Source organism: Enhydra lutris, unplaced genomic scaffold (genome assembly GCF_002288905.1).
Source record: "Enhydra lutris kenyoni isolate GAN:26980312 unplaced genomic scaffold, ASM228890v2 scaffoldscaffold3, whole genome shotgun sequence".
Taxonomy (NCBI): domain Eukaryota; kingdom Metazoa; phylum Chordata; class Mammalia; order Carnivora; family Mustelidae; genus Enhydra; species Enhydra lutris.
The window spans coordinates 29361302-29377131 of NW_019154087.1; the positions used below are offsets into that span (position 1 = coordinate 29361302).

General features: G+C 35.0%; 1 protein-coding gene across 2 annotated transcripts in view; it reads left to right on the plus strand.

Annotated features, from left to right (window-relative positions):
• The window catches only part of LOC111156460 (endomucin), a 110281-nt gene that overhangs the window by 33634 nt on the left and 60817 nt on the right, over nucleotides 1-15830 (plus strand). The window contains exons 2-3 of one of the 2 annotated variants that reach the window (XM_022517379.1): nucleotides 3160-3282; nucleotides 9644-9721. In XM_022517379.1, coding sequence (XP_022373087.1) covers nucleotides 3160-3282; nucleotides 9644-9721 — 201 coding nt within the window. Of the gene's footprint in view, nucleotides 1-3159; nucleotides 3283-9643; nucleotides 9722-15830 lie in introns of those variants that run through there. The other variant, XM_022517388.1, reaches the window with a different exon arrangement.

Genomic DNA, 15830 nt, shown 5'->3' on the forward strand with positions numbered 1-15830 from the left:
CCTTTGGCTCACATCATGATCTCAGGGTCCTAAGATTGAGCCCTGCATTGCGCTCCCTGCTCCCTGGGGAGTCTGTTTCTCTTTTTTCCTCTGCTCCTCCCCCTTGCTCACATTTTCTCTCTCTCTCAAATACGTACGTAAAATCATTAAAATTTTTTTTTAATTTTTAAATTTTTAAATTAAAAAAATTTTTTTTTAGATTTTGTTTACTTACTTGACAGAGAGAGACCCAGCAAGAGAAGGAAAAGAAGCAGGGGGAGTGGGAGAGCGAGAAGCAGGCTTCCTGCTGAGCAGGAGCCCGATGCAGGGCTCAGTCCCAGGAGCCTGGGATCATGACCTGATACTAAGGCAGATGCTTAACAAAACTGAGACACCCGGACATCCCTAAAAAAATTTTTTTAATTAAAAATGTGCCTACTTGTAGTTGGCCACAAATCACTTTATAGATGTGAACTCACTGATCTCATGTGAAGACTTCAAGAGGTCAGAGACATCGATAAACATAAAAATGGGGACTAGCTGTTCAGTTTAGCTGGTGTCCTCTCATTCTCCGCTGCACCTGCTCCCCCATCGTTTTTCCTACAGTAGAATTTCTATTTGGTCACTCTCCAGGGCTCTCCACTGACTTGTTAATAAAGTCCCAAGTCCCTGGTTTGGTGTTCAAGGTCCTTTAACATCTAGCCTCCAGTATTGTGCCAGACAAGGCCTTCTATGTACTTTCATAGCTTAGAGCAATCCAGCCAAACACCACTGTTTTCAATTCTCTCAATTACCTCTCACTTCCCCTCCAGACCTTTGACCATGCCTCTTCCTCTAGCCATGTGGACATGCTACCTACTCTTCAAACTCTAGCTCCTAAGTCCACTCTTCAGAAAGGAGTCTTTGTTCATGCCAGCAGGGTGGTCATCCTTTATCTTGTAAACTCTTGCCCAATTTTTTATCCAGTAAAATTTTTTAGCCAGAATCACAATAGGAAACATATTTTGCATGGATGCATGTTTTACTCAAATACACATAAACACATACATGTGCGTGTGAACTTCATGAAATAATATTTACCCTCATTATTTGCAGTATCCCTCTAATGTTTCTTTTCTCTTTCATTTGGCCAAAGTTCTGACTGCAGTCTACTAACTAGATATTAATTACTCTTTACCTGTACCATAAACTGCAGTTTGAAAAACAGTGATCCACCTGCCCCACACAGAATAACTTTGTTATTTATTGTGTATAGGCATTGTTTTCCTTACCAGAATGAGAGATACTCACAGGTGACACCATGTAGTTCAATATAGAGTCTTTCACTATCTAATCATGCCTTTCACATTAGTTGCCCAGTAAGTGTTTGTGGAAGAGAAAAAGGAAAAAAGGAAGGGCAGAAGGGACAAAAGGAAGAAAGAAATAAGAAAAAAAGTCTTTGAAGATATTGATTAGACCCAGAAATTGAGGTTGTTACTATATAACAAGTCAGCAGATAGGGATCATTTAAGTTATTTATAGGTGATTTTTCCAGTCAAAGTGGTGTGTGCTTCTTGGAATAACTTTCTTCAACTTCAGTTTAAACTGAGAAGTCAGTGTTACATCACAAACTCTAGGATGAAAAGAAGGATAGCGAGAAAAAAATGACTAATACAGAAACGATAACATCATGCATGCTTGCTGTGTTCCTTCTCCCTGTTGGGATTCGGGGGGTAGTGGTGAGAACAAGGGTGTGAAGTGTATCCAGAGGTGAAAAAAGCTTTTGACTTGATTTCTGTAAAGCCTGTGAAAAGCCACTCTGTCATTCCTGAATGTGCTGAACACATCCATATGTGTTGAATACATCAACCCATTTCCCTATACTGCCTATAATCAAAGTCAGTGCTAAGTGCTAGCACGTCCAAGCTCCACAAGTCTATAAAATGAAACAGGAAGTGTGCTCTGTCTCCTCACATCTGAAATATTGCTTTTCCCTGATGTGCAAGAATATTTTTTTCCATACTCAAACAGGAAAATGTTGGATAAAATTTTAAATTTGAAAAGTTATACTAATGACATGTATTTACGCTAATGACATATCCAGTTTGACTGGGATCAAGACACAAGTCTTTGTCGCTCAAAGTCCATCCTCTTAACTAACGTGCTATACTATATATATTCTCTACGGACGAAGTAACAACATGAACACAATGCCTTCCATGGGCATGAATACATTGTCCAAGTCCTTCATACACGTTTGTTTGTTATTTTCTGATCTTCAATACAACAGTGAGTATATAGAGACAGGACCAACAAACACAGAATTAAAAGGATTCTATAAAAGCTAATAAATTCAGTAATATTGTGTAAAACAAGCATTTCCATAAATCATTGAGAATTAAGTCCTATATACTTCACTTTGAAAAAACAATAGTATTTTAAGATGAGTTTTAAGAGTTATTATTAAATACTTTCTATTGTCAAAGAAGTATTATCAAAAATAAACATATAACAACAAAACAATGTATCACCTTCATTTTGGTGCCTTTGATTGTTACAATTTAGAGAACTCAATTATTTGAAAATGCATATTTATGGTGGTTCCATTGCCAAAAATTTAGGCATGTTGCAATGTTGAATTTCTTTAAAATTTATTGAATTTCTTAAAAAAATTAAAAAACAAGATTTATTGTCTTCCTTTGGCATATATGTAGAGAGAGAAAGGAGGGAGAAATGCTTTATATCAGGAAGAGATGTACTAATACTGAAATTTTACTGCTTAATAATTTCAATGTGCTATGAAAATATTTAGTAAAACATCCACAGTCCAGAGAACGTCCATTTAATTATTTCATCTGACAATGTTTGTTAGGTTGGCTTAAAAATATTGTTAAATTTCAAATTTGTACTTGTATTTCTCACTAGTTTTGTCAGCTATAATTTTGTTTCAGAGCTATGGACTGTTCCTGATGGCTATCTTGAAAATTCATGCTGTTGCTGAGAAGCAGATAGAGTTCGTGAATGAATAGCGAACCGAAGGCTCAATTCATTACAATTAGAAAATTAATTTCAAATCCATGCCTTACTTACTGGCTTAGCAGGAACACACATACAGTTGGCTTTGCTTAAATGTACTAGTCTGTATTTGGCAAAATAAATGTAAACTTTAAAGCAGCTACTTTAACAGTTTCCCTTTTGCAGATGTTGGAAATACAGCCCCTCAAGGATTAACATCAACAGCGGTTCCTTCAGCAACTGCATCTGTACTAACAACAACCACAATGTCAAATACTGTTACGGAATCAACAAGTGAAATGTCTATAGGTAGGATTAACTCTTAGTGAAATTTACTCTAACTTTAACAGATAAAATTAGTAGCATCTATATAATCTAATCACTGAAAAATAATTTGAGATCTTACATCTATTGTTATGAAGGTCTGTGCTTTTTCACTATTTTGAAACTTATGTGTTATTTTGGTTTGAATACAGAACCCTGAGATCACAGTAGGCTTCTTTGATGATATCCCTCTGGATCATCTCCTGTTTGAGAATAATCCTATTGTGAATGTTACATACACAAAGTTTATTTTTAGAGAATAAAAAAAAATCCCCATTTCCTTAGTCATAAAAATATGTTTCTAAATATTCCAATTGTCCACTTAAATACCACCATTAACAGGGTGAAACCATATTAATAACACACGGATCTTGTTAGTTATATTGGGCTGATAATAGAACTAATTTGTAAGGTTCCGTAGCAATGTCATCATTATTGTTACTGAACGGAGTGGCAACAGCATCATGTTTTATGGTTCTAGGTATTTTTACCATTCATGAAAAGTAAAATGAGCCATTGGGGTTATTTAATTAAAAACCCAAGAGGTTATCAATCCAATGCATAATGCCTTGTCCATCCTGCAACACACATAAAATGAGGCATATCATTCAGGTTCTATAATCAATAAAGAGAGAAATATAGAATTGCTTATTTATTGCTTATGCGCAAGAACTCTGGTTAGAATGCTAAAGTCACAAGAAGACCTGAAAATCATATGCCCTAATGAGGAGATAGCTGGAATTCCTCCTGCTCTTTTCCTCTCCTCTCCACTTACTCCCCGTTTAATTTTCATTCTAAGACCAAGTTCAAATAAAATGTTGAGGACTGATGAGGTCTGGTTCATGAGACTTAACTGGGGTGATGACCCTCAAAGAAAAAGAGTCTGATGAATATAGTCTGTTATTTCCTAAATGTGCAATTCTAAGATGAAACCAAACCAATTCTCCTAGAATTCCTGTACCAAACTGGAGAAAGCTTTACACAAAGAGGGCCACACAAGGGATTTTGTTCCCCGAATGTGGTAGGACCACTATCACCAACCAAGGGAAATTTCAAATGACACAGTCAAAAAAAAAAGTCAAGGACCATGGAGCCTCCAGCCAACTCCTGCACTGTATATTTTCTTTATTTTATTTTATTTTATTTTATTTTATTTTATGAGATAGAAGTTTACTGAATGCACTGTAAGGGAGCAAGCAGGCAGGATAGCAAAGGGGAGATTGTCTGCCCTTTATTTTTAAAAATTGTTTCAACCTTATGTTTTCAGGGTTTAAGCAGAGAGGCATGCTCATACTTTTACCAAGTATAAGCATTTGCTGCTCTCCTCTCTCTCTCTCTCTCTTTCTTTCACTCTCTCTGTGAGTTGCCAGTGGTGTTCTTGGCATAAAATTGCATTAATTTGGTAAAAGCATGTTACTTTTGTAATAAAAAACATCACCCCAAAAGGACCAATAAAGAGAAGGTAGGTACTGATATTGCATGCTGACTCAAAGGGTTGAAGTTTTGCAATTTCTACATTAATCCTTGGAACTTATGCTTTCTCAGTGAGATGATTACTAGCCCTGACCATAGTGACCTGTGGTGAATAACAATGTCAAATTAACATAGACCCCTAACTGTTATGTTATGTGACCATGGCAGGGAGAGACGGAAGCTTCAGAGAAGGAATTCAGGCAGAATTGCCATTTCTGATACTGGGAATTCATCTTACCTTCCCAGCTTGGAAGGGAAACTCTCTACCTACTCATATAAACTGAGGAGATAACCCCAACAACTTTACCACTGGTGGCTCCTAAAGTGGGTCACTGAAGCCCCTTATCTGAAACAAGTCGCTTTGGAAAACACTTGAAATCGGAGAACATACACACACACACACGCATAGCTTCTTCTAAATTTCTTTTCTGGGCACTTCACTGTCTTATATAAACCAGTTAACAAAAACTAATCTCCAGTCTGTGTTCTTCAAAAGTTCTCCCAGATGAGTTTTAAATTTCTCACATTCAATTATACAAATTGTAATAGGCCAGTGAAGCTTTACTTTTTATTACAAAAATGTCCAGATGTACCCACAATAGAGCACTATAATTAATCCCCATATGCCCATCTCCCAGAATTAATAATTATCAAAATTTTACCATATTTGCTTTTTCGTTTTCTTTCTCCTCCTTCCCTCCCTTGTTCCCTTCCTTCCTTCCTTTTCCTTTTTCTCTTTCTCCATTTTTATTTGGTTGTCAAGTGATTTTTAAAAAATATTTATTTACTTATTTGAGAGAAAGAGAGGGCAGCAGGAGAGGCAGAAGGAGAGGGAGAGAAACTCCAGCAGACTCCCTACTGAACTCTATGCAGGGCTAGATCTCATGACCTTGAAATCATGACCTGAGCCAAAATCACGAGTTGGAGGCTTAACTGACTGAGCCACACTGGTGTCCCAGACATCATGGTCATTAGACAAAATAAAAGTATTTGCAAAAAAAACCAAAAAACAAAAACAAAAACAAAACAACAACAACAAAAAACATGGAAAACATCTTTATTTTTCTTTTAAGGCTTTCCAACCAGATCTTCTTATTTTAAAGTCAAAAGATACTTGATTTAATAGTGCTTATGTCTATCTAAAGCAGGTAAATTTCCTTTCTCTCAACAATGGCAGAAATTCCATCATCAGAAAAGTGGAAAATGTGCTACTGAGATGAGAACTCTTCTTGTAGCAATGTAGCAACAGTGGCAGAGGTGACTGACAGCTTTGCTTGGAGTAGGTTTCACATTCAGAGGTTTACCCAGTAAGAGAGAAGGGACCTGATCTCTTCCTGGCTACATACCAAGTGCTCTGCCCATTTTGTTCAAAGGCCAAGTGGCCAGAGTTAATATCAACACTTGGCAGATGCTGAATGACATCATCATGAGATTAATTTCTTTTTTTTTTAATATTTTATTTTATTTTATTTTTAAAGATTTTACTTATTTGACAGAGAGAGAGAGCAAAAAAAAAAACAAACAAACAAACAAAAAAAAAACAAGCAGACAGAACAGGAGGCAGAAGGAGAGGGAGAAGCAAACACCCCAATGAGTAGAGAGCCCAACGAAGGACTCTGGGATCATGACCTGAGCTGAAGGAGATGCCTAACCAATGGAGCCACTCCGGTGCCCCGTGAGATAAACTTCTCAGAGAGAAAAATAACCTGAAATATCATTCTTAAAACATAATTATTATTCAGCTTGATTTTTAAGCCTTTTAATAATCAAACTTTTTTGAATTAGCTGAATTAATTTGTCAGCCCTGATATTTCGCATTTCTGATACTAAATAGATATTCAGTGTCTGCTGAGGTCAATAGAGGAGCCCAGTGTTTTTGGCCATCTCTTCCATATAGGGTGCCAGTCATGGTGATGTTTACAATGGACTTCGTCTCTGGAAACTAAAATAAAACTGCAAAGAAGGGACTTTTAAAAGACAGTCTTGTAAATTTTCTCATATTAGTGAGAAAATAGGTTTGGGTACCACATTTTCTCTGTATCTTTCTTCTTTTTTTCACTGTCTTTATATACCTTAGTAAGTTTGAATTGAAAATGACTTACCTGGGGTATCTTTGCACAATATTTTTGGGGTTTTCCTTTTCATGGAGTTTTGAAATTATAAAGTTGGCTTTTTGCTTTTAGTTTATACTCATAAGATATAAAATGTTTATAAATTAGGCAATTTCTTGAAACCCTGATGTCCTAAATGGAACTAAACAAAGGTCCAAAAGATTATTTTGGAAAATGTTATGGATGATAGTTTACTAAAAATTTAACAGAGTACAATTATGATATTTTAATGACTTAATCTTCTATAAATATCTTAATCTTTTATAAACATCCATAAACATCTATAATCTTTTATAAACAAGATTATATAATATCCCTAAATACATAAGGCTATAGTATTCTCTTATTGTTCATATTAAATTCAATCTATTTCTTTTATTAACTAGAATAAGTTCTTAATTTTTTAAGAACTTTGCACATAAAATTAACAGAAATCACAATCCTCGTTAATTAGTATGACACTTTATCTTGCACTAATAAGGATACATTTATACCTCAGAATTTCAACATATTTAGCACATAAGAATTTTATTGTAAGTTACATGTAGAATGCTTATCCATATTGGAAAGTGAATATTCATACATTAAATATAAATCTAAAATAATTGTGTTCTGTTTCTGTTATAGATAGAGTAACATTGATTAGATACAATGATCATGGTCATGATTATAGGATCACTGTTCACACACAAGTTCAGGAACTCCAGAAATGGATAGCCATTCAGCTCTTCAGTTTTCCAAAGACCAAGACTGATGTTGAAGCCATATAGATTTGGGCTGAATGCTTGGGCCAAAGCTCAAATTTGTTACTTATCTTTCCTCTGTCAAACATGAAGTCAGGGTAGCTATAAAAGGAAAGGGTCAAGGGCTTTAGAAACTCAAGAACTGCACCCACTTTATACTTTTTCTATTTATATTCATGATTATTGTTATATGTATCCTGATTATTTCCTGTAATCATTCCTATTCTTGAAATTTCAAGTGAAATAGGAGACATATCCCAGTGAAACATATGAAACAAGGTAATTATAAAAATTCAATTTAGCCTGTTCTTGGTACCAAGAATGCCAAGAATAGTGCTGAAATGAAAAAAATTCACCACATCTGGCTGGAAAGGACAGTTGATTCATATCATTACATCTTCACCTTAAGATGGCATTCTGGGAACACCTGGGTGGATCAACCAGTTAAGCATCTAACTCTTGATTTGGGCTCAGGTCATGATCTCAGGGTCATGCTCAATTATTGAGCCAATGTTGAGCTCTGCACTGAGCATGGAGAATGGGATTGGAATTCTCTCTCTCCCTTTCCCTCTGCCTTTCCCCCAGCTTGTGTGCTCCCACTCTCTCTTTCTCTAAAGAAAGAAAGAAAGAGAGAAAGAGAGAAAGAGGAAAGAGAGAAAGAGAGAAAGAAAGAAAGAAAGAAAGAAAGAAAGAAAGAAAGAAAGAAAGAAAGAAAGGTGGCATCCCTGTGATTGGGCAATGCAAAAATCTCAAACCTAGCTTTTAGGAATAATGTGTCCTTTGTTGGTTTCTTCTTTTAAAATATAACCCCATATTGGGTAGAGAAGACTGTGAGAATGTCTTAAGTGCTTCAGCACTCTCCATATATTATAATTCCCAGTATCTGCATGTTACAGCCACTTTCCATTTCTATAATAACCTATCTCCTCTAATAAAAAGTGAGGAGAGAGGAGCAGAAGAGAACACCTCCACCATCCACTTGGAGGCAATTGTCCCCAGTGACCCTTCAAAGATCTTAACTTCCTTGTGATTCCTTAGTTTCTTCTCTTAGACAGATCCAGCCAGATTACCTTTGAAAAATTTTTTCTGGATGAGTTTTAAAGCATTAAACTGTGCAGAGCCAAATTGTTTCTCCCCCAATACAGCATGCATACCTTTAAGAACCAGGATTTTATCTATGTCACACAATAAAAATAGAACCTATGCCCTAATCACAAAAGGATATCCTAAAGTATTTTAAGAAGGGAATGTTGACTAGTATGGCTATCATATTTGTAAGTTGTATTCACTACATAAAACAAATCTTTGTCTTTTCTTGGTTCCCATGATCTACATGAGTCCCTGCTTATGGAAAACATTTACTACATGCCTACCGTATGCCAAGAATGCCTCGATACTACTCAGATTTAAAAAATGACCAAGAGTTTGACACTGCCTTCAAGAGTCTAGAAAAGGGTCTTGCACAGACTGGGAACTCAGTGGATGTTTCATAAATGAACAAATTATCTAATTACAAGAATTTGCAAGTTCCTTTATAATTTATGTAATTTTGGAAGTTGCAGGGTCATAATCAAATCAACAAAATGAAATTTAATTCTGGGGGGAAAAGGTCCTATTGGCCAGGTTATTTTTCTCTTGGGAAAAATAACAATTTTAAATCATGTGTTTTTGCAATATATGTCTTTCGCATGTTTAAAGATACCCAAGTAACAATTTGCAGTGAAAATTTGCTTTGGGGGCCTATTGTAGAAAAAAAATATGTGTGTGTATGTGTGTGTGTGTGTGAGTGTGTGTGTGTGTGTGTGTGTGTGTTTTCCTTGGGTCACCCAAGCATTCAGTACCTATGTTCCTTACTTTGCACAAAAGGAGATAGGAAATGAAAAAATTAAAGATCGACAAAAGCTGACAGTACCACTGTAGAGAGATTCTAGTTTACCTCCAGATTTGACTGACATTTATTCTTTGGCAGGTGAGATGAAATTGTGATTAATAATAATGTCATCTATCTTATCAAACTAGGAACAACCAGTAAGAAACTCTCAAGTACATCTTTGCAGCCAACACATTCTTCGTTAACGGCAACACTTAAAAGTGAAGGTGAGTAATGATCATTTGCAGTCATTTTTCTTTCATGTATGTAATTCATATGCCATCATAATCACTCTTCAGGAGTGGACAAGGCAGTGATTTTCAGTATATCAACAAAATTATGCAACCATCACACTATCTAATTCTGGAACATTTTCATCACTCCAAAAAGAAACCCTGTATCTGTTACTAATCACTTCCCATTTACTCCTTTCCCCACTTCCAGGGACCACTAACCTACTCTCTGTCCCTCTACCTATTTTAGAAATTTCATGTAAAAAAACCACATAAATAGGATCATATTGTATATGATCTTTTGTATCCGACTTTCACATAGCAGAATGTTCTTAGGTTCATCCACGCTCTAGCATTTATCTGTAGTTCATTTATTTTTATGAGTGAGTAGTATTTCATGGTTTGGATGTACCACATTTTGTTTATTTTTTTTAGTTGATGGACATTTTAGTTGTTTCTACTTTTCAGCTGTTACAAAAAATGTTGCTATGAAGATTCTTATACAAGTTTTTATGTGGCCTTGTCCCTTCTTTCTTTTGTGATATGTATCTTAACGTGGAATTGCTGAGGCACATGGTAACCCTATGTTTAACTTTTTGAGGAACTGATTTCCCAAGCAGCTGCACTGTTTACATTCCCACCAGAAAAGTCAGAGGATATTAGTTGTCCACTTTCCAATCCCTACTTGTTGCTATCTATCTTTTTCATCATAGCCATTCTAGTGGGCATGAAGTGGTATCATTGTGGTTTTGACTTACATTTCCCTAATGACGAATGCTACCAAGCATCTTTTCATGTACTTGCTGACAATTGTATATCTTCTTTGGAAAACTGTCTATTTAATTCTTTCCATCTTTTTAAAAATTGGGTTGTCTTTTATCATTGGGTTGTAAGTATTTTTTTAAATATATTTTGGAGCCAAGGGCCTTATTGGACAGATATTTTGCAAATATTTTCTCCCATTCTGTAGATTGTCTTCCCATTTTCTTGATGGTAACTTTTGAAACACTATAATCTCTAATTCTGATGAAGCAAAAAATATCTATATTTTTTTCTTTCATGTAGAGAAGGCAAAACTTTACCTCTACTCATTTTAGGTTTTCATCTGGGACACTAACAAGAAGACAGATTAACAAAAAACAGCTTATTAACATGGGCAGTGCACAGCACATGAGAAACCTAAAACAAAGAGTAACTCAAAGCAGTGGTTTAGAATTTTAGCTTATATAACATCTAGAACAAAGGACAGTAAGTTTGTAGAAAAATGACTGGACAAAAGAAAGTAATTTAGGCTTCCAAGGGCAGGAAACAAATTGAAGGAAAATATCTGGAAGGAAAACTAATGGAGTAACTTTTGTTTGCGGAGTCCGCTAGTTTCTTCTCTGGGCTGGTAAGACTCTGTCTCCAGTAAAAGGAGAATTTATATCCTGCCCTTAAGCAGAAAAGCTTTTCCTGCATTGGCTGCCTCTCAATTGGCTGCAGTCAAAATAATTTTTATGTCAAAGATATTTCAGGGTAACATTCTGGTTTCCTTCAGTCAGTGGGGTAAAATCTAAGAAACCATGGTCAACTCAAGGTCGCAAAGATATTTTTTAATTTTTAATTTTTTTTTGTAAACATATAATGTATTTTTAGCCCCAAGGGTACAGGTCTGTGAATCGCCAGGTTTACACACTTCACAGCACTCACCACAGCATACACCCCCACAATGTCCATAACCCCACCACTCTCTCCCGACCCCCCTTCCCCCAGCAACCCTCAGTTTGTTCTGTGAGATTAAGAGTCTCTTATGGTTTGTCTCCCCCCCAATCCCATCTTGTTTCATTTATTCTTTTCCTACCCCCCAAACCTCCCACGTTGCATCTCCACTTCCTCATATCAGGGAGATCATATGATAGTTGTCTTTCTCCAATTGACTTATTTCGCTAAGCATAATACCCTCTAGTTCCATCCACATCATCACAAATGGCAAGATTTCATTTCTTTTGATGGCTGCATAGTATTCCATTGTATATATATACCACATCTTCTTTATCCATTCATCTGTTGATGGACATCTAGATTCTTTCCATAGTTTGGCTATTGTGGACATTGCTGCTATAAACATTTGTGTGCATGTGCCCTCAAGTTCACAAAGATTTATGCCAGTGGTCTCTTCTAAGAATTTTATAGTATTAGCTTTTCTATGTAAGTCTTTAATTTTTGTTTATAGTGTGAGTTAGATGTCCAGTTTCACTCTTCTGTGTATAATTATCTAGTTGTCCTAACACCTTTTGTTGAAAAGACTATTCTTTCCCTGTTTAAATTGTGTAGGTGGCCATAAATGTATGAGGTTCTTTTTTTTTTTTTCCCCTGGACTCAGATATATTCCATTTATCTCTGTATCTATTTTTATGCAAGAATCATACACTCTGCATTACCATTTGTATTAAGTTTTAAAATCAGGAAATGTGAGTCCTCCAACTTTTCTCTTCTTTTTCAAGATTTTTTCACTACCCTGGCTCACTTGAGTTTTCATAGGAAATTTAGGATCAACTTGACAATTTCTGCAAAATAACAACTGGGATTGTGATAAGGACGGCATCACATCTGCAGATCAAGTTGGGAGTATTGCCATATTAATGATCTTAAATATTCCAATCCATGAATGTAGGACAGCTTCCTGTTCATTTTAGGTCTTCTTTAACTTTTTTTTATAATGTTTGTAGTTTTCAGTGTAGAAGACTTGCATTTTTTGTCCAATTTATTCCAAATATTTTATCCATTTCATGCTACTGTAAGTGAAATCATTTTCTTAATTTTGTTTTTGGATTGTTCATTGCTACTGTATAGAAATATAATTTATCTTCATATATTGATATTGTACCTTGCCATCTTGTTGAATCCATTTATTTGTTCTAATTTGTATTTGTGTGTTGTGTGCATCTGTATGTGTGTGTGTGTTCCTTTGGATTTTCTGTATATAAGATTTATTTGCAAATATATATAGTTTAACTTCTCCTTTTCCAATCTAGATGCTTTCTGTTTTTTATTTTTTTAGATGATTTTTTAAAATTTTCTTACCATTTTGCTCTTGCTAGAACCTCCAGTACAGCACTGAATAGAAGTGATAAGAGAAAATTTCCTTGTTTTGCTCCTAATTATAAAGGAATGCTTTCATTCTCTCACCATTAAAGTATGATGCTATTGTGCATTTTTCAAACATGCCCTTTATCAGGTTGAGAAAGTCCTCTTCTGTTACTAGTTTGTTAAATGTTTTTATCATGCAAAGGTGTTAGATTTTGTCATATGCCTTTTCTCAGCATATTGAGATTGCTGTGTGGTTTTTTATCCCTTATTTTATTAATAAGACATATTACATTGATTTCTATATGTTGAAATAACCTTGCATTTCTGAGATAAATCTTACTTTGTCATGGCATATAATGCTCTTATATGTTTCTGGATTTGATCTGTATTATTTTGTTCAGAATGTTTGTGTCTGTATTCATAAGAGAAATAAGTGTGTGATGTTTTTGCCTAATTTTGGTATCAGAGTAAGACTAGCCTCCTAGGACAAATTAGGAAGTTCCTTCCTTTACTAATTTTTGGAAGAGTTTATGAAGAATAGATCGTAATTATTTTTTAAATGTGTGATAGATTTTACCAGCGAAGCCATCTGGTCCTGGATTTTTCATTGTGTGTGTGTGTTTCTCTGATTACTAAGTCAATCTCTTTGCTCATTATAGTTCTATTCAGATTTTCTATTTCTTCTTGACTCAATTTTGGCTACAGTTGGTGATTTCCTGAGAATTTTCTCATTTCATATAGGTTATATAATTTGTTAACATACAGTTATTCATTGTATTGCCTTATAACCCTTCTTAGTTCTGTAAGGATGATAAAAATGTGTTCACTTTCATTCATGATTTAGTAATTTGAGTCCTCCCTCTTTTTTCTTTGTCTGTCTAAGGGTTTGTCAATTTTGTCAATCTTGTCAAAGAAGTAACTTTTTATTTTATTAATTTCTTTATTGCTTTCTTCTTACCTATTTTATTTCTCTTCTTTCTAGTCTTTATTATTTCCTTTTCTTTCTGTTGGCTTTGGGGTTAGTTCTCTCTTACTAAATTTTTAAGTTGGCACACTGGAATATTAATATGAGATCTTTCTTCCCTTATAAACTGGATGTTTACACCCACAAGTTTCCCTCAGTTCTGCTTTTGTTACATCCCATAAATTTTGGTAGATGGCATTTCCATGTTTGTTCATCTCAAAGTATTTCCTAATATCCCTTGTTATTTATTCCTTGGACCATTGGTGATTAAGTTTATTTTTAAATTTCTACATGTTTATAAATTTCTCCCTATTACATTTAAAAAATTCTTTCCTCTTCAGTGTATTTACTACCTTCCAGAAGTTACCACCCTTAAGCATAAAATTTTAAAATTTAATTTAATGTAATTTTAAAAATAAATGATTATGGAGGGCACATATTGCATGGAGCAGTGGGTGTGGTGCATAAACAATGAATTCTGGAACACTGAAAAGAAATAAAATTTAAAAAAATGATATAGAGACTATTCAACAGTATATTGTAGATATCCTTGCCTCTGTTAGGCAGAGCATAATAAGCATAACTTGCAAATGCTTTGCAATTTTTTTCAAAGTACTATTTTTATGCACTATTTTTATAATAGTGCATTTGGCTCTTATTTTAAGAAATGTGTTATCATTTTTAAAGTTTATTTTTAAATTATTATTTAAAGATGGAAAAACTAGGTTTCAGAGAGGCTAAGTGACTTAACAAAAGAAGCAAAAAATTCATGGTAATTCATAGTAGCAATTTGCAATTTCAAACCTAATATTATTTCTTCCTACTCTGCCTTCTTCATCTTACTTTTAGTGTGGATAGGCAAGGTTAACATTTTATGACCCTCCTTATAAAGTAAGACAATTGTGACCTGAATTCTTTTAATTGGAAAATACATTTCCATATAAAATACATATATGTATGGAATATGTAAGTACTTCTTGTTTGAAGCAATGTGGTGGTGGTGTGTGCATGTGGGCAGGGTGGACTTCTCTCCACTTCTCTCTCTTATTGCTAACAATAGTCTTTGAGGCTTCCACACTTGAGCCCTTAAGGCTTCAGTAGTGCAGTTTAAAATTGCTTAAATAAGGTACTATTATGTTATTTAAATGCCATTCACAGTAAAATTTTAAAAAGTAATGTGCATTCTACAACCAGAAAACAAACAAACAATTCTTTTTTGCCCACCACCTGACGTGGGAGTAACCCCATGGTGGTTGTCATGAACTGTAGTTTTCAAAAGGGGCAGCTCAAATGTTCCCAAAGCTTTTAAGATCCCCATAAGCACTGTGGCCAGTTATTCACTGATGTGTAAAAACATGTAGACAAATAGAATTGGTAGATCTAAGAAAATGAAGGAGACAACTCTACCAGTATTTGGTCTGGCTCCGAAACACTCTTAAAATAGATTTTTTTTAAAGTGGAAAGTCAATATTTACTTATTAATGAACTCTCTAAGGAAGAACAAGGACTTAAAAAGAATTCCAAATCACTACATCCCTCTGAGGTCACCAAACCACTGCAAACCACTTGATTTCTGGGGTATATAAGCAAAGAGTCACTGTAAATACAGGTAAAACTTTGTACCTGCCCTGGAATCAGTCCCAAATTACTATATGAACTTGACTTGATAAACTGAGTTAGAAAATGGATAGATCTGAAGACATTTAGACACCCTGTTAGCCAAGGCCAAAGTGTCAGGGAGCTCTTGGTAGTCTGCTCTGGCTCCTTTGCCCTGGGGTTATAACCAGGTCCCAGTCAGTCTAGCAAAAGGGATAATATTGGTAAATGCACAATTTCAAGGGGCCTTTCATTCTACCTTAACCCACTATCTAAATGATATGGAAAAGGAAAAGGAAATACAAAATTCACATAGAAATAAAACTCCCTTCTCTTTGTATCTCCCAGTGAGAGCTATAGTCCTATTTCACCTAGACTGTCCTCCACCATCACCATTTTGTTTTCTTCAGGATCTCTGGAACTCCATTGTAGCCTTGTTCCATTAACTGAGTTGGAGGAGCCACAGTTCTGAAT